The following is a 22,606-nucleotide window of genomic DNA, read 5'->3' as shown; positions in this document are numbered from 1 at the left end:
ATATCAGTTTCAAATCAGAACGATGGCCTCCCTTAACATATTTCTGCTGTAGTTCCTTATTATATCTGCAAAGATTTCTCTTTTACAAAACAGAATTGCAGCACTTCCAACAATAGAAAAAATAGTCCATACATAAAAGTCCATAAAAAGTGTGGTGCTCCTTTAAATGTGCAAATAAGCGAAATGACAACTCAACGGAGACAGGTGCTGTATCATTCAAGAGAACAGCCAACACACTTTATGCAGTTCAATGCAGATGTACTTCCCAGCGTTTATCCCTGTCTGGTATCAAATGTTGTCATGTGTAGTGGTATCCAGCCATACAAAAAGAAAAGTGTAGTAATTGATGGGATTCAATGCAATAGTGAGAGCGATCACCCGTGAAAATGACAGACGTTAAATACAACCGTGCTCCACTTCTGCCTTCCCCACATGCAATGCAAACTCACCAAAGGGAGCATACAGCCATACAGTATGCAGCCAGCACGCTCAACAGGGATGGATACAGACAAGACCACCTGTGTCCTCTATTCTGGGTCTCTCATTCAGTTAACCTTAGGGGACATATAGCCGCTCGCAACACCAAAATGATACATCAAAACCGCCGCCACAGCAAGCAGTAGTGTGGCAGCGTGACATCACATGGACAGCTCCGCCCAATGCGTTTCCCAACCAATGTGCCTCCTCAGCAAGCTACCGCTTGCTGTTGTGGCAGTTTTGATGCAACATTTGGTGTTGCATGCGGCTAGATATCCCCTAAGGATATCTGGATGGGAGACCCAGAATAGAGGACACAGGTGGTTTTGTCTGGATCCATCTATCCATCCCTGTTGAGCGTGCTGGCTGCATACTGTATGGCTATATACTCTCTTTGGCGAGTTTGCATTGAGTTTGGTTGTATTAATGTCTGTCATTTTCACGGGTGATCACTCTCACTATTGCATTGAATCCCATCAATTACTACACTTTTCTTTTGAATGGCTGGATACCACTACACATGATTCTGAGGAGGTGACAACAATTGATACCAGACGTGGATAAACACTGGGAAGTACATCTGCATTGAACTGCATAAAGTGTGTTGGCTGTTCTCCGAATGAGACAGCACCTGTCTCCGGGGAGTTGCCAATTCGCTTATTTGCACATTTAAAGGAGCACCACACTTTTTATGGACTATTTTTTCTATTGTTGGAAGTGCTGCAATTTTGTTTTGTATGTTTGATTAAGCATTGTGTATTTTTTCTTTATTGCTAGCAGATAAAATTTTCTCTTTTGTGGTGTAGCGCTGAATTTGCTTTCTTTCTAAAGTTTTCCCTTAGTCCCCATGCATTCCACAAATACCTTTTGATCCTACCAGTGAAGTCCATCGATTCCAGCCATGCTCATTTAGGCTTATGCCTGTTGCACAGCTTGGAATGAGATCATATTGCAGGGTGTGTGGTTATTAGCATTGTCCCTGCCGATTCACAAGCCTATAGCTTCTGCCGTTTTACAGGCTTTTTTTCCTTACATTTCTGAGCGTTTGTACGGGGTGGTTTCGCGTCTAAGGCTTGAGCGTTTTTTGAAAGCTAGTTATTAGATGAAAAAAATGTGCAATATGTGTGTTTTGTGCCCTTTTTAGGCACACATACTGAAGTCTACTGGGGCTGAAAATGCTTGAATTTTAAAAATTAGCTAGTGTTCGTTTTAAAAGGTACAAGCGACAATACACTCAGGCGTGAACAGGCACAGTTGAAAAATCATGGGGATTTTCGCAGTTGAGCATTTTGAAGCTTCATTCAGGTGTAAATGGGACCTAAGTGTACCATATAAGCTGACACAACAACAAAAAAAAAAAAAGCTAAAGTTCCATTTAAAATAGCCCAAAAAAATATCTGCAGACACAATGAATGAGACTCACATGTGGGAAGGTGATTTTTCTCAGTGCAGCCTCATAGGATTTCACTTTTATCCTCTCCAACAACGGTCGTGCGACAATATTGCCATCCAAGCCTGTGAAAAGACAGGAAATGTTTAGATTAGGAACAAAAAGAAAAATACCTATAAAAATACAATACAATAAAAAAAAAAGTTCTGTACCTCCAGAAATCAGAGACGTGCTGCTGTGAGCCACCGCCCGGACGTCACGGCTGTGATGCTGGAATGGTTTGGTGGCAACCCACTGCTTCTCATCCTTCCCAGCCTGCAGTGCCAAGTGCTGGAACTGTAAAACGGATCCCTGTGCAGTGCCCACCACCAGACTGTCTTCTTTCTGAAATGATAGAGAAAAACCACACCAATCAGCCAGAACTTGACCACCCACTGAATTATCAGACCAGGCCACCTTCTTCCGTTGCTCCGTGGTCCAGTTCTAAAGCTTGCATGCCCATCGTAGGCACTTTTGGCTGTGGACACGGATCAGCATGGGCACCCTAAGCAGTCTGCAACTACACAGCCCTATACACAGCAAACTACAATGCCCTTTTTCTTTATTTTTTTAACTTTCAAAAGATCAACGTCAGGGACAACATGTTTACTTGCTGCATTATATATCTAATGACTTTCAGATGCCATTGTAACAAGATAATCAATGTTATTCACTTAAAGAAGAAGTACAGTCAAAGCTCGTTTGGCTGTACTTCTCCTGTGGATCACAGGGGTGCAGTTCCTTCTGCACTCCTGTGACCCATTTTCAGCTGAAGCCCGCTGTCTGCTGAAGTCACAGAACCAGTCCAGGCTCGGATAAGATCGTGACAATGGAGTCGGGATCCACCCACATGCCTGGACTGGCACCCGGCTGAGCAAGCCGCTCCCAACCCCTCCAAATCCCAGCACTCTAGTGAGCGGGGGGGGGGGGGGGGCAGTCACCATCTCTCCGAGAACTGAGCGATCTGGGGTGTTAGATTGTTCAGTTCTCGGCATTCAAGGCGCCAGGGGAACGATGCAGCATCCACCTAGGTAAGTATGATTGAAAAAAAAAAAATAAAAACCATAGCTCACTACCCACTGACACCAACGAAGGGGCATAATTCCCTCCACTGACACCAACGAAGGGGCACAATTCCTTCCAGTAACACCAATAGGGCACAGTTCCTCCCAGCGACACCAACAATGGGGCATGATTCTTCCCACCAAATGACAACAATGAGGCACAATTCTTCTCACTGAGAGATGGGGCATGGTTTACTCCCACTAATGCTTGGACATTTACTACTTCCAATGGCCACAATATGGCACCCCTAAAGTGTAAAGGACAACAAACTGGCTCTTTGTTTAGAAAGTTTGGAGACCCCTGTTCTAGATTATACATGCCCCCCCAATATTTCTAGAAATATCTTTGTGAAGTTCTCCTTCAAATAGATTTCTGTATAAGCAATCTTTTTCATAGTGTTATCTGTACTAGTTACAATATATAGACATTGATGCATATAATTGTTGGTGAGATCTAAAATCTTTCCCGGCCACTGCTAAAAATCTGCCCATACACATTGCAGCATAGCAGGAACAATGTTTAAAAATGCATGTAAGAAGCCTTCTGGATAGAAGTGCAAATTAATACAGCTTCAGGGTATTTGTGTTCACTGAACGATTTTACCATTTGCCTGAAAATTAAAAAAAAAAAAAAGGGAAAAGGAGCAGCGGATGTACCTGAGACACCGCTATGCACAGGATATCACTGGTGGCGGCAGTGTATGAGCGGATAAGTGTCCCCATCTCTAAATTCCAGAACTGGAGCTTCCCAGAAGAATCCACGCTGACAATTTCTCCGCAGGACAGAACAGACACACCCCAGACTATACATTCTCGTTTCCGGCCGACCAGCCCACGGCGGTCCATCTTTAGAACTTGCAGCAGGCGACCTGCGGCAAAATATTGCAAAATATATGTTACACTGATAAGCCAAGCATCGGATATATGAATATGATAACAACAGAAACTTCTACAGCATTGCTTCCCGAAGGGTTTGTATCCCTGGCGGTATGTGTCATCCTGGCAGGTGGGACACTGTGTACACTGGCACGTACTGGAGAGCTTGTTGTCAACACACAGAAAATACGATGGCAACACTACCAAAAATATGTAGCAGAATACATATTGACCTAAATTAATGAAGAAACTTGACTTTTTTACATTCGTTATGGGACGTTTTAGAGTAGAAAGTAAAAAAATATATTTTTTTGTTTTTTAAATAAACTCAGAGGTGATCAAATACCACCAAAAGAAAGCTCTATTTGTGGGGGGGGGGGGGGCATACATTTAATTTTTGGACAGTGTTGCATGACCGTGCAATTGTCAGTTAACCTCTAGCCTACAAGCCGCTGTCGTTATACGGCGGCAGGTTGGCTCTCCTGGGCAAATCGCCGTAGCTGTACAGTGGCCCTTTAAATAGGCTTAGCAGGCGAGCGCCACATGACGAAGGAGCCGATGCGCGTCGCCGGCGATGTCCGCCGGGCACCCGCGATCGCTCCAGAGAGAGACAGAAAGGATGATCTATCAATGTAAACAGACAGATCCTCGTTCTGTCAGGGAAAGGAAAGATTGGCTGTTCTTAGTGATCAGGAACAGAGATGTCTCTCTACTTGTCAGTTCCCTCCCCACACAGTTAGAAACACCTCCCTAGGACACACTTAACCCCTTGATCGCCCCCTAGTGTTAACCCCTTCCCTGCCAGTGACATTTATACAGTAATCAGTGGCTATTTTTAACTCTGATCGCTGTATAAATGTCAGTGGTCCCAAAAAAAAGTGCCAAAATGTCCGATCTGTCCGCCGCAATGTTGCAGTCCCACTGGAAAACAGATTGCCGCCATTAGTAGTAAAAAAAATTAAAATAATAAAATAGAAATGCCATAAAAATATCCCCTATTTTGTAGACGCTATAACTTTTGCGATTTTTTTTTTCACCAAAAATATGTAGACAAATACATATTGGCCTAAACTGATGAAAAAATGTGTTTTGTTTTTTTTTTTGGATACACATTACAGCAAAAAGTAAAAAATATTGTTTTTTTTTTTTTTTTTCAAAATTGTCGGTCTTTTTATGTTTATAGCACAAACAATAAAAACCGCAGGGGTGATCAAATACCACCGAAAGAAAGCTCTATTTGTCGGAAAAAAAAAAAAGGGACATACATTTTTTGTTTGGGTACAATGTCGCACGACCACGCAATTGTCAGTCAAAGCGACACAGTGCCGTATTGCAAAAAATGGCCTGGTCATTAAGGGGGTAAATCCTTCCGGGGCTGAAGTGGTTAAAGTAAAGCAGTGCTGTATCGTAAAAAATGGCCTGGTCATGAAAGGGAGTAAATCTTCTGGTGTTCAAGTGGATATGCTAAATGGATGCTGGTGGTTTAAGTAGACCTGGCAAATATTACATGCATTCTACAAAGGTTGTGATAACTTGACATGACTTAGGCAAGCCATACATGATGTATTTTTTCATTCATCCACATACATGGCTAAAAATAGGCTGGTCTGCAGAACTGGCCTAATTTTGATCCACGTATGGCCGACTTTACCAAATGTCTATGGGATACCAGAGTAGCCTAGAACAGGCTGTTCTTTACCTTTGTATACCATTATCGTACTTCACCAACAATAAGAGCCCATGTAATAAGTCTAAGAGGAGAGAGAAGCCTTCATAAAGTGTCAAAACTTTTCAATTATAGTTTTGGAAAGAGTAGGAAGTGGTAAAACCCCAATCCAGGTTGTTTTTTTTAAGTCTTCGTTCCGCTGGAGAGATTTTCCTTCACTTCCAGTTTGGTAGGCTTTTGTCACCGATGATTTACCATCACCTCTTGTTCTGGTGACAACGCTAAAATTTTGGATTATCCCTCACTTGGTGACCAGGACAAACAGAGGGGTGAATCTCCCCAGCTGGGACTCAAAGACAGCAAAGAAAAAATTACATTATGATTTAACCCTTCCACGTTCAGTCCAAAATTAAAAAAAGATAAAAAACAAATATTATCTTAACCACTTGACCTCTGGAAGATTTACTTCATGACCAGGCCATTTCCTGCAATACGACACTGCGTTACTTTAACGGACAATTGTGCGGTCATGCAATACTGTACCCAAATAACGTAAATATCATTTATTTTTCCCACAAATAGGACTTTCTTTTGGTGGCATTTGATCACCTCTGTGGTTTTTATTTTTTGTTCTATACACAAAAAAAGACTGACAATTTTGAAAAGAAAAAAACATTTTTTTTTTACTTTTCGGTATAAAACCTATCCAATAAAAAATTCTATGTTTTTCATAAATTTAGGACAATATGTATTCTGCTACTTTTTTTTTTAAATATCACAATAAGCATATATTGATTGGTTTACTGGAAATTTGAATTATTTATTTTTATACTAGTAATAGTAGCGATAGTGTCAGGCTTATTTTGTTTATAGAGCAAAAAAAATAAATAAAAAAAATGCATAAGTGATCAAATACCACCAAAAGAAAGCTCTATTTGTGGGAAATAAAGGACATCAATTTTATTTGGGTACAGTGTGGCATGACCGCGCAACTTTCAGCTAAAATAACGCAGTGCCGTAGCGCAAAAAAAATGGCCTGGTCGTGAAGGGGGTAAATCTTCCGTAGGTCAAGTGGTTAAAAGAGTCAACTGCCAGGACATGCAAGGCAGCAGACAGAACAGGTATGCTGAAAGTTTGGAAAAGCCATTATCCGCTGACATGAGTGAAGGAGCCATTATGGACCCCAGGAAGCTCCAAAAGAAGCACTGACCACAGCAAACAATCAGCACTTCCCTAGAATGGTAATAGACCAGATTAGAAAACCAAAAAGCTAATAGAATTGGCTCCTGGGTTCCCCACCTGATGAGACGCTGAACACTTTAATCATGTTGATGGAACCAGCAACAATATGGGAACCTGAAGGATGCCAAGCGAGGCACAGAATACGCTCTGTGGGAAGAAATAAAAGACGTTAGATCACAAGTCAGTCTAAATCCAGCTCCATCATGAAGAACATCCATCTGTCAATCACCTTTCTGTCGATCCAAGCTCTTCTCAAACACAATGTGTTCTGGTGTAATGGTGAACAGCTTCACGGAGCCGTCATCACATCCCACCTGACATAAGAAGAGGAACAGATCATTGATGGCTCTCAGAGGAATGAATTAATGACTTTAAGAGGAATATTGACCCAAAAACATGAAACTATCTAGTCTGGGCTTTAAACTTAGAGATGACCCATCTATAGGGTCATTGTTGCTGTGAACCAGTTGAAGGAAGGTGCAATTATATCCCACTCAAGCCCGATGTTGCAGACGTGGATGTTCCAATCCATTGGTGTGTTTTCACCACAAGCATTGACCACTCATCGGGCGTATGCCCTTTTGAGTCCAATCATTTTGGTAAGCCTTCTCATTGCTGGTGGTGGTTATCTCCCATACTTATTCTCCTCACCTGTCCTAAGGATGCTATTCAACTGCCGGGACTAATTTACCACTTGCCGCCCGCCATATAGCAGAATGACGGCGGCAAAGTGGTTTCAATGTCCTGACTGGGCATCATATGAAATTCCCTGGGGGCGCGCAATGCGACGATTGTTGTTGCGGGGTGTCAGTCTGACACCCCGCAACACCGATCTAGGTAAAGAGTCTCTGACGGAGACTCTTTACCACGTGATCAGCCGTGTCCAATCACAGCTGATCATGATGTCAATAGAAAAAGCCGGTGATGGGCTTTTCCTCACTCGCGTCTGACAGACACGAGTAGAGGAGAGCCGATCGGCTGCTCTCCTGACAGGGGGGGGGTCTGTGCTGATTGTTTATCAGCACAGCCCCCCCTCGGGATCCCGCCCAGGACCACCAGGGAAGCCGCCCAGGACCACCAGGGAAGCCGCCCAGGACCACCAGGGAAGCCATCCACACTTTACCACCAGGTATGCCCCCTAGACCCCCAGGGGAATACTAATCTGTGCCCAGGCAGCTGCCAATCAATGGCTGGGCAGCTGCCAATCAGTGCCCACTCACAATGCCTACCACTGCCAGTGCCACCAGGGATGCTTATCAGTGCCTCATATCAGTGCCGCGTGTCAGTGCCCATCAGTGCCACGTATCAGTGCCCAGCAGTGCCGCCTATCAGTGCCCATCAGTGCTACCCATAAGAACCCATCTTTGCAGCCTTTCAATGCCCATCAGTGTCGTCTATCAGTGTCGTCTATCAGTGCCACCCATGAGTGCCCAGTGCCGCCTATCAATGCCCATCATCAGTGCCCGCTCATTGGTGCCACCTCATCGGTGCCGCCATATCAGTGCCTGTCAATGCCGCCTTATTAGTGCCCATCAGTGAAAGAGAAAACTTACTTATTTACAAAATGTTTTAACAGAAACAAAAGCAAAACTTTTATTTTTTTCAAAATTTTCGGTCTTTTTTTATTTGTTTAGCAAAAAAATAAAAACCGCAGAGGTGATCAAATACCACCAAAAGAAAGCTCTATTTGTGGGAACAAAATGATAAAAATTTAGTTTGGGTACAGTATTGGATGACCGCGCAATTGTCATTCAAACTGCGACAGCACTGAAAGCTGAACATTGGTCTGGGCAGGAAGGTGTATAAGTGCCTGGTATTGAAGTGGTTAAACACCTAGTCTTCACCTGTGGACTTATTTATGTTATAAAAAATGTTATATATATTTTTATATATTTACTCTTTTTACACTTCACTGTATATTCATATTTTCACATGTGTTAATATATGTGTATATAACCTATTTAGTTATCACCTATACGGTCTCTTATTATTTAGTGACTGTTCTTATTAGCGCTGCACATTTAAAGAGGAAGTAAGCCCTGATGGGTTTTACTTCCTCTTTATTTCCCTGGAAAGGTAAAGCATAATGGGCTACTATGCATCGGGGACTGGCCGGAGTCGCGGGAGCCATCAGTCACGGCATGACCCCTATTAGAAACGGCACGATCTGCCCTTTCTAAAGTGCGCATGTGCCGTAGACATCGGCGCACGGCTTTATTGTAAATATCTCCTAAACCGCGGCGGTTTAGGAGATATTTCCAGCACCTACAGGTAAGCCTTAATATAGGCTTACCTGTAGGTAAAAGTGGTTTACAGGGTGTACAACCACTTTAAATCTGTTATCATTTGTTTGCAATCGTCTTTTGCTGTACTGGCTGCTATTTAGTATTCAGAGCCACAGCGAGGTATTTCCCTTTTTCACTTTGGGCTTTAAACTTTAGCAAAGAGATATGCAACGACCATAAATGAACTTTGTGTGCTGCTGATCTACCTCGTCCGCTATCCCTCAGCATGTGGGGGCCAGAACTAAACACTTTAGATATATTCAGTGTTTATTTGTTCATTTTGTTCTCATACGGAAACAATCATCAAGAAGATAAAAAAACAATATGATCCAAATTAGGGATGCGCCGATAGCGAGTATTTTCACGAGTACTCATACTTGTGAAAATGCTCCGATACCCGAAACCAATATTTTGCAGTGAGATTTGAAACCATACAATAGGCTCAAATCGCAATGTAAAGAATCGCATGTGACTTGAACAGGTAGGCGGTGCGATTCCTGTCCGAAATCACATGCAGTTTTCCGCACTGCTCCTGTGTGAATCCAGGCTGAAATCACTAGAACAAAGCCTGGATTCACACATGAGCGGTCGTCGAAACCACATGAAACTCAAGACAGGAATAGCACCGCCTACCTATACAAATCGCATGCGATTCTTTACAGTGCAATTTGAGTCCGTTCATTTTGTATGGGCTCAAATCACACCATAAAGTATCGGTACTTGTACTCACCAATAATAAAAAAAAAAAGGGGGGTATCAGTGCAACCCTAGTCTAAATACTTTAGCTACTTAAATACCGGGCATTTTCACCCCAAGGCCAGTTTCCAGCTTTCAGTGCTGTGGCACTTTGAATGACAATTGCGCAGTCATGCTAAACAAAAGGAAAAAAGACAAAAAACTTTGAAAAAAATAAATAAAATAAAAGTTTTCTTCGTTTCGGTTATGAAATTTTGCAAATAAGTAATACTTCTCCTTCACGGATGTGCGCTGATGAGGCTTCACTGATTTTCAGGATACTGATAATCAGTGCCCTGGTTATCAGTGTAAACGTCCCGTCACGCTTGCCGGTTACTGGCTCTTCAATAACCGGCAAGTTTGTTTACATGTGATCAGCTGTGATTGGACGCAGCTGATCACATGGTAAAGGGCAACTGATCAGCTGTGTCCGAAGGTGGCAAAGATGCCAAACTGCACCCCCCCCTCCCCCGTTAGAGTCAGGTCGCCCCAATCCCTGAAATAAACCATTGCGTCCAGGGCAGCAGCCCCTCCTACCCACCCCTTATCCTGGCTCTGATCACTATTCCCTGAATGAGCAAGGTGACAAAATAAAATTTTTGAAATCTGCTGTATTCTTTTTAAAATATCTTCATTACTCAAGGAGCAGTGCATCGCAGCTTCTAAGGGAACATACGGCTCCTGCAAAGGATTACGGGTATGTACTAAGAAAGGCAAGTCCCGGGACTTACGGCAAGCTGAGATCCACAAGGACTTGGTACGATGCTCCATAAGGGGCCTCCAAATCCATTCACAGAATATTTGACGCACAGTCTCTCCAGATCGTATTCGATGATCTCTCCATTCAGACCCACAGAGAAGAGTCGATCGCCGGACACCCAACATATAGACTCTGTGGATCTCTTCTCATCACCAGGAATGACCTGTATAGCAAGGAAGAAAAAAAAAATGTGACATAAACACCAAGATCACAATAGCACTCGATTAAAGACGAATGGCAGCCTCCATGGTGTATCGGTGAAGGTTTCTTTTAAATCGTGGTTTTTAAAGATGTGTCTGGGGTCTTTCATTAAATAAGACGCCTACAGTTATACCAGCACTATGAAGTTAATCTAGAGCGCTAGCTCCTGTTTACCAACATCCAAGAAATCACTATAAATACTTCACTCTGAACTGGTGATTTATATTTTATTTAGAAATTGCAGAGAACACTTGGTAGGATGACAGCGCTGTCACTCATTGTGGGTCAAGTGGAAGGTTTTCCGCTCCTCTATTCACTAGAGTAATTGGCCAGTGTCAGTACAACACTTTTGCTCCCTATGTTTCTATCACATCAATCCACCATGTAATTGAGATGAACAATAACATGCGTGTTTAAAGTTCAGCCTGTGCAAAAACCATGATTACCTCCACAGATGCAGTGGTTAAATAAGTGTAGCCGCCCCTAGCACAGGAAGTGCATTCTTCAAAGGATCACAAAGTGAAAGAAAAGTGGAAAAATAGCCACCACATCGAAAGATTGGTAAGCTGCAATGCTGCGTTTACATTTACACTTCTACAGACTTTGCCATTTTTGCCTGCATACAGTATACACTTTTTTTTCCTTTCTGTGTTTTTCAAACAATTGTGCACCATGTATGCAAGTTCCTGGGTGGGAGGAGAGCAAAGGAGAACTGCTGTTCAGACACAAAAACATATGCAAAAAAACTCTTGTGTTGCATTTTTAATGGTACTTCCATTGAAGTCTTATACTGAGCCCAATCTCGTTTCAGCGATGTGTACAACATCACTGCTCTCTCTCTCCTCACTGGCTCAGGAGCAGCAGCAAGAGCCATTGGCTCCTGCTGCTGTCAATAACAGTCAGTGGGAAGTGAGCAGGGGCGGGGCAGAGCCACACTGTGTGTCCATGGACACACACAGCGTGGCTTGGGAGTGAGCCTGCATAAGTGCCCCCATAGGAAGTGGCTTACTATGGGGGCACTCAGCAGTAGGGGGGGAACCAGGAGCGCCAGCAAGGGAATCCAAGAAGAGGAGGATTGGGCTGCTCTGTGCAAACCCATTACACAGAGCAGGTATGATATGTTTGTTTTGTTTTGTTTTTTATTTCCCTTTACAGTCCCTTTAATGTATCTTACTGAGATTCACACGACTGAGCGCAGGACTGTGACCAGTCTGTATTGAAAAGAATGGGATTCCCATCACCGAGCATTGTCACGTGTAGGTTTAGGTGCAAAAAGCTCAGGTATGAAGGGAGGCTAATATATTACATTTTCGGTTTTGGATTTAGATACACTTTAACTACTTCCTGCTGGCCGTATGAATATAGTTAGTCTGGTTAAAAATAAAACAATAAAAAGGGAGACAAAAAAAAAAAAAAAATCATACAAATCCCATATACACAATCCTATACCCACAGTTGATCAAGAGGAAGCAAAAAAACCCAGCAAAAAAATAAAACAATTGATGTGCTAAATAAATAATATAATAGTTCATATGGTGATCAAAAAGTGTGAATAGTGAGGAGCCAATAAGAAGAGTCCTTGAAACAGTGTCCAAAGAAAGTGGATGTTTGGATGAAATTCCTCCAAGTACACCTCCACCGTGATAATAAGTAAGGTGTATGTTTACCAGATCCTTAGACTCCACATTATAAGAGTCTAGACAGGCATTAGGTTATAACCCAGAACTCAGATCACATCCATCAGTGGTTGGACCAGAAAAGGTGGTGTCATGGCTGACCAAGCAAATCTCTAATAATCCTCAAAACGTGACCAATAAGGGAGAGAAAGGGATCCACATAGTGTAAAACTCTATTAACCATTATTTTGAAAACAAGCTGCTAAACACTTACATCAATCCAGTTAAAAGTCAGCATTTAAAACAATGGTTCCCAGGATAAAGTCCACTTGTATACAATCTCAGATAGTGTGGTAACTTCAGACTAACTCTGCCCTACATGTTTCGTCAAATATGATGTCATCGAGGGCATGCCCCTCATGCTCCTGCTGCAGTAAATTGAATCATGCTTTGCTGGGTTTTTTTTTCCCTCCTTCCTCTGGATCAACTGTGAGTATAGGATTGCGTATATAAGATTGTATGATTTTTTTTTTCCCTTTTATTGGTTGAACTACATGGACTTTTTTCAACCTAACTATGTAACTACACTACTGTGTTGAGAGTGTGCTTCCAGTACAGTAACCAGTAGGTACCAGATAGCTCATGATGAATACTTATGATGGGGAGCTTTCCGATAATAAGACAGCTGTGACTGCCAATCAGAGCAGTTACATGATCAGAATGTCCACCTCCACCTCCTGGCATTTAAAACCTCTTAAAGATTCGGAAAGAGGCGGCAGGAAGGAATTAAATATAATTAGTAAATCCATACCTTTTCCTGGTAGTAGTTGGCAGGAAAGTTGTACACTTCCACAGACCCGTCATTGCGAGCCACAGCGAGCCGACCTGTCTGTTCAGAGTATGAAATGCATCGCACACCGGATGGAACATAGTCGAAGAACCGCACGCGGTGAACCGTAAACTCCCCCATTCCTAAATAGCAAACAAATATCAAGATTAGTAATCTGTGCAGATTTGGCTCTCTGTATAAGGCGTAGTGGGAATGTAGCATGTAGGTTGTTGTACAGAGCAACCTGTCAGAAGGTTCACTTTCAGATATTCTCTTGATAGGGCACCCCATCACCTCCTCTGCCCTCCGTCCCCCTCCTCTGTACCCCATCACCTCCTCTGTACTCCGTCCCCCTCCTCTGTACCCCATCACCTCCTCTGCCCTCCGTCCCCCTCCTCTGTACCCAATCACCTCCTCTGCCCTCTGTCCCCCTCCTCTGCCCTCCATCCCCCTCCTCTGTACCCAATCACCTCCTCTGCCCTCCGTCCCCCTCCTCTGTACCCCATCACCTCCTCTGCCCTCCGTCCCCCTCCTCTGTACCCCATCACCTCCTCTGTACTCCGTCCCCCTCCTCTGTACCCCATCACCTCCTCTGCCCTCCGTCCCCCTCCTCTGTACCCCATCACCTCCTCCTTTTTTATATTTATATAAAGACCTGGAAACACAATGAGTGAAATCTGCCTGATAAAAGTATAATTTCCATCTTTCTCAATATCAAAAATGTCATGGCTGAAAGTGATGTCCACAACATCCAATCAGCATCATGTTTCAGCACAGAGAGAGACAGTGATTGACTGCAAACAGTAACATAAACAGGCACTTGTGGTCATAATGCTTCACAAATCAGGTCCAGAAATCTACTTTGTTTTACCTAAACCCACACCAAGTACCTCTGCATCTGTCTGCAGCCTGATCTCAGTGCTGGACATGTATGACACCAATGCAGCCTGATCTCAGTGCTGGACATGTATGACACCAATGCAGCCTGATCTCAGTGCTGGACATGTATGACACCAATGCAGCCTGATCTCAGTGCTGGACATGCCTGACACCAATGCAGCCTGATCTCAGTGCTGGACATGCCTGACACCAATGCAGCCTGATCTCAGTGCTGGATATGTATGACACCAATGCAGCCTGATCTCAGTGCTGGATATGTATGACACCAATGCAGCCTGATCTCAGTGCTGGACATGCCTGACACCAATGCAGCCTGATCTCAGTGCTGGACATGCCTGACACCAATGCAGCCTGATCTCAGTGCTGGATATGTATGACACCAATGCAGCCTGATCTCAGTGCTGGACATGTATGACACCAATGCAGCCTGATCTCAGTGCTGGACATGTATGACACCAATGCAGCCTGATCTCAGTGCTGGACATGCCTGACACCAATGCAGCCTGATCTCAGTGCTGGATATGTATGACACCAATGCAGCCTGATCTCAGTGCTGGATATGTATGACACCAATGCAGCCTGATCTCAGTGCTGGATATGTATGACACCAATGCAGCCTGATCTCAGTGCTGGATATGTATGACACCAATGCAGCCCGATCTCAGTGCTGGATATGTATGACACCAATGCAGCCTGATCTCAGTGCTGGATATGTATGACACCAATGCAGCCTGATCTCAGTGCTGGACATGCCTGACACCAATGCAGCCTGATCTCAGTGCTGGACATGCCTGACACCAATGCAGCCTGATCTCAGTGCTGGATATGTATGACACCAATGCAGCCTGATCTCAGTGCTGGACATGTATGACACCAATGCAGCCTGATCTCAGTGCTGGACATGCCTGACACCAATGCAGCCTGATCTCAGTGCTGGATGTGTATGACAACAATGCAGCCTGATCTCAGTGCTGGACATGCCTGACACCAATGCAGCCTGATCTCAGTGCTGGACATGTATGACACCAATGCAGGCTGATCTCAGTGCTGGATATGTATGACACCAATGCAGGCTGATCTCAGTGCTGGATATGTATGACACCAATGCAGCCTGATCTCAGTGCTGGACATGCCTGACACCAATGCAGCCTGATCTCAGTACTGGACATGCCTGACACCAATGCAGCCTCTCAGTACTGGACATGCCTGACACCAATGCAGCCTGATCTCAGTACTGGACATGCCTGACACCAATGCAGCCTCTCAGTACTGGACATGCCTGACACCAATGCAGACTGATCTCAGTGCTGGACATGCCTGACACCAATGGAGGCTGATCTCAGTGCTGGACATGTATGACACCAATGCAGACTGATCTCAGTGCTGGACATGTATGACACCAATGGAGGCTGATCTCAGTGCTGGATATGTCTGGTTGCTGTCGGTGATCGGTAACACACAGTCCAGTCCCCCCCCCCCGGTCCCTCTCTTTTGTACACTAACCGGTTCTCACGTTGCTCCTCTTCTTTCACGTGGAGGCTCCCTGAACCCGGAAGCGGAAAGACGTCATGAGAAGCCCCGCCCCCGGAGCGGAGAAGCGGCGGATTCGGATCCGGAGGTGGCGGGATGGTGCAGATTGTGGTGTCCAGGTGAGAAGAAGAGCTGAACATGGATACAGCCCGGGATTCTCTCCGGTCACAGCACTCAAGGGGGAGGGGAGGGGGTTCTGTGACATTTCCTCCTATAACACAACATAGAGCACACTGATAGAGGAATTGGGGTCTGACCGGAGGGGGGCGCTGTGTGTGAGAGCAGAACAGGGACAGAATGGTCCCCAATGAGGTGCTGAGACTGGAGGAGAGTCCAGAGGAGGTCATTGTAGATGGGACGGTGTGTGATCTGTGTCCTTCTCCTCCAGAGACGGCGGAGATCCGGGGGAGTGGATGCTGATGGAGCTCCAGGGGGAGATCGAGTCCCGGAGAGAAGATGGACTGACCGGGAAACTGATGGGGGACCTTCACTTCACCAAGGAGGTGAGCGACCTGAACCCTGACCTCTGCGACCTGAACCCTGACCTCTGAGACCTGAACCCTGACCTCTGACCTTCCAACCACCGCACCCTGACCCCCCGACCACCGCACCCTGACCACTGCCCCCCACCCCCTGACCTCTGCTCTCCCGAGCACCGCCTCCTGACCTCCTGAACCCCGACCACTGCCCCCTGACCACTGCACTCCGAACCCCGACTTCTGCATCCCGGCCACCGTACCCTGACCTCTGAACCCCGACCACCGAACCCTGACCTCTGCACCCCGACCTCCGCACCACCTGCAGGGCCGGACTGGGAATAACATCCAGCCCTGGAAAAAATTTCATACCAGCCCCACAGCATTATTATACCACCGCAACAGCATAACGTCATTGATTTCTTGTTCATGAAAGGGAAAACCATAAAATGCACATTTGAAGAGTGTATTATATATAGATAAGACAGATATGAAATCACATAGGGCTTTATATATATATATATATATATATATATATATATAAATAAAAGCAAATTCCAGTTAAAAGTGGTAAGTGATCAATCATCAAGGGGGACCCCAGGAACTCAGAACGTGGGGGGGAGCCACCTTTCCACAGAAAGAATACACTAAGGTAAGGGGGGGTGGGTTACTGATATAAGGCTGTGCTTTATATCGGTGCCCCTTACATTATCATATTCACTCCCCCCTTACATCAGTGACCCCCCCCTTCAGACTGGCCTAGCGGTGCTGTCACTGACCTCCTCTCAGGTGCACCGTCCCGGCGGTGCTCCCACTCTTGAGTCCTCTGCAGACTCCCTCAGAGACTGCAGACATGATACAGGAGATGGTCAGAGACTGCAGACATGATACAGGAGATGGTCAGAGACTGCAGACATGATACAGGAGCTCAATGCAGCCTCACCAGTGCCCATCAAATGCAGCCTCACCAGAGCCCATCAAATGCAGCCTCATCAGTACCAATCAAATGCAGCCTCACTGTGCCCATCAATGCAGCCTCACTGTGCCCATCAATGCAGCCTCACTGTGCCCATCAATGCAGCCTCACTGTGCCCATCAATGCAGCCTCACTGTGCCCATCAATGCAGCCTCACTGTGCCCATCAATGCAGCCTCACTGTGCCCATCAAATGCAGTCTCACTGTGCCAGTGAATGCAGTCTCACTGTGCCCAGGAATGCAGCTTCACTGTGCCCATCATTGCAGCCCCTCCTGTGCCCCATGGCCCAGTCAGCAGTCCCTGTCTGTGGGAAGGTGTGTTGTTGATGCTCGGTACGGTAACTTGCATGCCAGCAGGATATCCATGATGGCCAACAGCAGGCAGGGTCTGTTCTCGTTTTGGATGGGGACAGTCCTCCTTCCAGAGGATCTGTTTGCTGTGAGATGGAGTGGTCCCTGGCCACCTGCACCTTTAGCCATCCTCATTTTCCGGCCCCAGTCAGCCTGTCCCCTGGTCCTGGGGAAGTGGAGAGCACTGGGTGGGAGCTGGAAAGAAGGGGGAGCAGAGAGTACTGGCGGGGTTGGAGAGCACATGGGTGGGGGCAAAGAGCAGGGGGGAGTGGAGATCACAGGGATGGGGAGCGGAGGGCGCTGGGGGGGAGACACTTGAGAGCACTGGGGGTCCAAAAAGAACAGAGGTGGAGAGCACTGTGGGGGCTAAGAGTGTGGGGTGGCGAAGAGCACTGGGGGAGGGGCAGAAAAACAGGGGTGGAGAGCACTGGGGGATACAAAGAGCAGGGGGGAGTGGAGAGCAATGGGGGGAGCTTGAAAGCACCAGTGGGGGAGGGGCAGGAAAACAGGGGTGGAGAGCACTGGGGGGTACAAAGAGCAGGGGGGAGTGGATAGCAATGGGGGGGAGCTTGAAAGCACCAGTGGGGTCCAGAAAGAACAGGGGTGGAAAGCACGGGGGACTGGAGAGCACTGGCGGGGGTTGGAGAGCACATGGGTGGGGGCAAAATGCAGGGGGGAGTGGAGAGTACAGGGGTGGGGAGAGGAGAGTGCTGGGGGGGAAGCTTGAGAGCACTGGAGGGGGAGCCAAAAAAAACAGGGGTGGAGAGCACGGGGGGCAAAGAGCACGGGGGGGGGGGCTGGAGAGCGATGGGTGGAGCTTGAGAGCACCAGGGGGGACCGAAAACAGGGGTGCGGAGAATGGGTGGCTGGAGAGCACTGGGGTGGGGGCTGGAGAGTGATGGGGAGAGCTGAAGAGCACTGGGGGGGGAAGAAAGAACATGGGTGGAGAGCACTGGGGGAGTGAAGAGCACTGAGATAGTGGCTAGAGTAGGATGGGGAGAGCTGGAGAGCAGGGGGGGCAGAAAAAACACGGGTGGAGAGAACTGTGAGGGGGGGGCTGGAGAGTGTGGTGAGGGGAGGAGAGCATGGGGGGGAGCCAGGGAGCACAAAGAGAACTGGGGGGGTCAGTAAAAGAAGTTGGATAGGAGGATCGGCGGGGGGGCGCATATAGAGGAAATGAGCTTTCTATATTCCTCCATGCAGCCGCTGAATACTTGATTCTCCTCCTCTCCCTCCTGCAAGTATTCAGCGGCTGCATGGAGGAATATAGAAAGCTCATTTCCTCTATATGCGCCCCCCCGCCGATCCTCCTATACAGGCACACAGGGCGGACTGTACGGGCGGGCATCTACTGGATCCCTCTCTCCTGCTCCTGTGTGTCACGGAGCTGGCTGGATCTGTGTTCGGCGGCCGCGCTGTAACATGGTCCCGCCCCCCTAGACCGGCTCGTGTGATAGGCGGAACACTGATTCTATCCACTATCACACAAGCCGGTCTAGGGGGGCGGGACCGTGTTACAGCGCGGCCGCCGAACACAGATCCAGCCAGCTCCGTGACACACAGGAGCAGGAGGGGAGCACTGCAGCCGCAACTCAGGCAGCCTACCGGGAAATCTCCCGGTATCCCGGTAGGCCAGTCCGGCCCTGTCTGGTTTTATGGGAAAAATATAAAAAATACATTTGTATGTGCAAAATGACTTTTCCTGCCAGTTCTTGTTTCTTTCAGTGTTCACAATGTAAAATAGCTTTGCTTTGATTTCCTCCCTTTTGTTGAGCCTACAATTTTATAATAGAGTCTTACCTCTACCTCGCAACACATGCATTAATAATCTGTGAACTCTAATGCCCCGTACACACGAGCGGACTTTTCGACCGGATTGGTCCAACGGACTTTCAGCGGACTTCCAAAGGACTTTCCCAACGAACGGACTTGCCTACACACGATCACACCAAAGTCAGACGGATTTGTACGTGATGATATACACCGGACTAAAACAAAGAAGTTCATAGCCAGTAACCAATAGCTGCCCTAGCGTCGGTTTTCGTTGGTCGGACTAGCATACAGACAAGCGGATTTTTTGATAGGAACTGGGTCCGGCGGAGTTCCGACACAAAGATTTGAAACATGTTCCAAATCTAAAGTCCGTCAGATTTTCAACCGAAAAAGTCCGCTGCAGGTCCGATGAAACCCACGACGAAGCCGGTGGAAAAGTCAGCTTGTGTGTACGCGGCATGAAGCTGCCTCAATGGAATATGATCTGTCAGTGTCATGTAAAATTGAATGCAATATGGCAACCTGAAAACCTTCTGTGCACAGTTGGGGGATGTAACGCCCCCCCCCCCCAGAAATGTCATTTCTTGCTTGTGTGATTGGCTCACTGATTTTCCCAGAAGTCTACACTAAGATACAATTCAGATTTTGGGCATCCCCTGCAACGAAAATGTCATTTTTGGTGAGATACTCCCAAAGGTAAAACATGTCTAAAGGGATGCAGACCCTGCAACATTCCTCGCTAGAACCCTGCAAGTGCAGCAGCTGATTCATAATTCTAAAACCACTCCTCACATGGACATAGAGAAACAAAGAGCTATTTATTCAGAATAACAAAAGGTAGGAATCTGCAACAAAGTTTGTTAAAATTACTGCAATGTACATAGATCTCCCGGGGGGGTGAATGTTTTTTTTCCTCAACAAATGTGGAGTTACTCTTTAATGTTTGCGTCTGTTATACAGATGCAAAATTTCGGTGGCCGAAACATATCAGCCTAAAATGCGCACGATTTTGTCTCAATTTTACTGTGCTTATGGTGTGTTTTTCATCGGTTATGTGACTCAAAAACCGCATCAAAAAGGTAACACGGGTGCGTTATCAATGCGTTTTTTTGCTGCATTTTCAATGCATTTCAACAGGGAGGTGCATTTTTGATGCACAAAAAATGCAGCAAGCAAGGTTTTTAACACCACAACAGAAGCACAACGGACCAGTGTGAAGACATACATAGAATCTAAAGGGATGCATTTTTCTTGTGCTAAAGGTGCTAATAATGGCCGACAATAAATTCACATTATTAATTAAAAAGTCGAATATAATACAATTATATATAAAAATATATATTAAAAAAAAAAACTCCAGTTTTGGTTTCGGCACCACATTTTCCATTCGGTGCATCTCTAGATTGCTATTATTGGTTGATTTAAATCACTGATTGGGTTGCATATCTTGGGGAATAATTGTGGCTTTGTGTGCTTTGTCACCAGGGTGTCCCCCTTCTCATTATTGGACATCACATCCTCTATGGGAAGATCGCACGTTTAGAGAAGCCCTTTGCTGTTCTAGTGAAGAGTAACAACGTCTCAGAGGAGGAAGCTGAACATGCTGCTGTGGAGACCAAATACACCGTGACCGCACTTATTAAGAAAAAGATTATTTTTAAGACGAGGCCAAAGCCTATCATCACTAATGTTCCCAAGAAGGTGTGAGAAAAAAAAATGGTCTCTACAGAAGCAGCCAAACCTTATCAGATCACCCAGTCTGATGTCACCTATCCAGAATCTGCAGCTTATCTGCAGAGTCCCGTTGTGTTCCAATGAAACCTTTAGCCTATGTTCCTATAGGTAACTTTATGGAAGAATATCTGGTGTCTGTCTGCTCATCCAGTGTTAGATGTGCAAACTACACCCAGTGAAGTTAGGTCATCGATGGTTTGGGACGGCATTGTCTGGCGTAATGTTTCTCAACTCCAGTCCTCAAGGTACCCCAACGGGTCATGTTTTCAGGCTTCCCATTATTTTGCACGGGTGATTTGATCAGTTTCACTGCCTTAGTAATTCCCACAGCCGTTTCATCTGAGGGAAATCCTGAAAACATGACCTGTTTGGGGGTACTTGAGGACTGCAGTTGAGAAACATTGGTCTGGAGCATTTCATCATCAAGCCCAGTTTGGAGGACACTTGGCGAGAGTTGGAAAAGTTCAGCAAGCCACCCGTTTGGACAATTTCTCTATTATATTTTTTTTTTTTTTTTTGTATCTTAAAATTGTTTTTTTTTTTTTTTTTCTCTCTATGTCTGTAAGATGTCATTTTTTTTTTTTTATTTATATAAAGAACATTATTACATTCAGTTGTCATTTACACCTTTCCCTGTATTCCATGAAGTTGGGGGTTGGAAATCACACTGGACTGACTCGATCGTTCATTGGTTGTTGGGTGTTATCGTGAGCAGGTTAGAAGAATTCCCTTCCCATTAAAGGAAGTGGCTGTGAGCCCTTTATGGGGGGGTCTGGGCTGCTGCCTCTAGGAACAGCCTTAAGGTTATTTCTGCATGTGAACTTGGAAAGGTAGGTAGAAAGGCGGCTCGGTATCCAGTAAATGCAAGTTGGCAGGTGAGTTTGAAATCAAGCCAATGCATTTCGGGTGGGAACAGACTCTCCCTTTTGTTTTGTTTTTGCAATTCCTTTATTTAACCATAAGTTGCATTATGCAGACCAAGACAATAGTAATGCAAGATACAATTATGTAGGAATGCTGGTAACACAATATCAGAGCACATAGAAGACAACAGGTTCTAATTTGGGCAAGTATAGACATAACAGAGAGCGCAGGGAAGACATCTCCAAGACTGCCAATATAAAAAGAAAAGCCCCCAACTTAGTAATGCAACCTTGTGGGATATAGAGTGTAAGGCTAGGTTTCCACTATTGCATTGCACAGTCGCATAACAGCTTGCAGTAGTGGAAACAGAGCCTAAAAGTACCAGGGTTGGGGGGGATTGCCTGGTGGCCAGTAGACTCCCCCTTCTTCAGGGCTGTTGCTGCATGCTAGTAAATTGGGAAGGGCCCCAAACGGGTGTGTCTGTAATCAAAGATCAGAACGATCTCCGGCTGTAAAAATAAACAAAAAAGGGTTAATGGCGCTACCTGTGTGCCAAAGAGTGATCTAACAAGTCACTCTTTAGTGGCTAAACCAAATCCAGGAGTGGTTAAATCACGGTGATGTAATAAACCACCTTTACCCTACCTGTAGGGGTAAGCGAATATAAAGATCCACCTATATGCAGACACAGCTCTCACCCCAACCTTGAGAGGTTATGCCCGCACGGGGGTCTAATTCCCACCAGCAAGGTGAGTAATTTATATTAAACCAGTGATTGCAAAATATACCAGTGATAATGTGAAATACAACTAAATAATAAAT

General features: G+C 45.6%; 2 protein-coding genes across 2 annotated transcripts in view; one reads left to right on the top strand and one right to left on the bottom strand.

Moving 5' to 3' along the window:
* UTP4 (UTP4 small subunit processome component) overlaps positions 1-15,679 on the bottom strand; it is a 31,495-nt gene extending 15,816 nt beyond the window's left edge. Inside the window, exons 1-8 of the mRNA XM_073605578.1 lie at positions 15,584-15,679; positions 13,163-13,323; positions 10,506-10,697; positions 6,984-7,068; positions 6,812-6,901; positions 3,628-3,839; positions 2,080-2,251; positions 1,901-1,992 (exon numbers count right to left, since the gene is read on the bottom strand). Of these exons, the coding sequence (XP_073461679.1) occupies positions 1,901-1,992; positions 2,080-2,251; positions 3,628-3,839; positions 6,812-6,901; positions 6,984-7,068; positions 10,506-10,697; positions 13,163-13,321 (1,002 nt within the window). The 5' untranslated portion in view covers positions 13,322-13,323; positions 15,584-15,679. The remainder of the gene's footprint in view (positions 1-1,900; positions 1,993-2,079; positions 2,252-3,627; positions 3,840-6,811; positions 6,902-6,983; positions 7,069-10,505; positions 10,698-13,162; positions 13,324-15,583) is intronic.
* Positions 15,632-21,485, top strand: CHTF8 (chromosome transmission fidelity factor 8). Its single transcript, XM_073605580.1, has 3 exons — positions 15,632-15,729; positions 15,999-16,113; positions 20,672-21,485. The coding sequence occupies exons 1-3, from the start codon at positions 15,707-15,709 to the stop codon at positions 20,891-20,893; spliced, it is 360 nt and encodes a 119-aa protein (XP_073461681.1). The 5' UTR covers positions 15,632-15,706; the 3' UTR covers positions 20,894-21,485.
* Positions 21,486-22,606: the final 1,121 nt, after the last annotated feature.

Source organism: Aquarana catesbeiana, linkage group LG11, assembly GCF_042186555.1.
Source record: "Aquarana catesbeiana isolate 2022-GZ linkage group LG11, ASM4218655v1, whole genome shotgun sequence".
NCBI classification, from domain to species: Eukaryota; Metazoa; Chordata; class Amphibia; order Anura; family Ranidae; genus Aquarana; species Aquarana catesbeiana.
The sequence above is the reverse complement of the archived record's forward strand: the minus strand, read 5'-3'. Positions and strand labels throughout refer to the sequence as shown.

Bases quoted from the DNA above. Each gene is read 5' to 3' on its own strand.
- CHTF8 (XM_073605580.1), top strand. From the start codon at position 15,707: ATGGTGCAGATTGTGGTGTCCAG. The intron at 15,730-15,998 runs GTGAGAAGAAGA...CTTCTCCTCCAG, and splicing joins GTGCAGATTGTGGTGTCCAG to AGACGGCGGAGATCCGGGGG. The intron at 16,114-20,671 runs GTGAGCGACCTG...CTTTGTCACCAG, and splicing joins ACCTTCACTTCACCAAGGAG to GGTGTCCCCCTTCTCATTAT.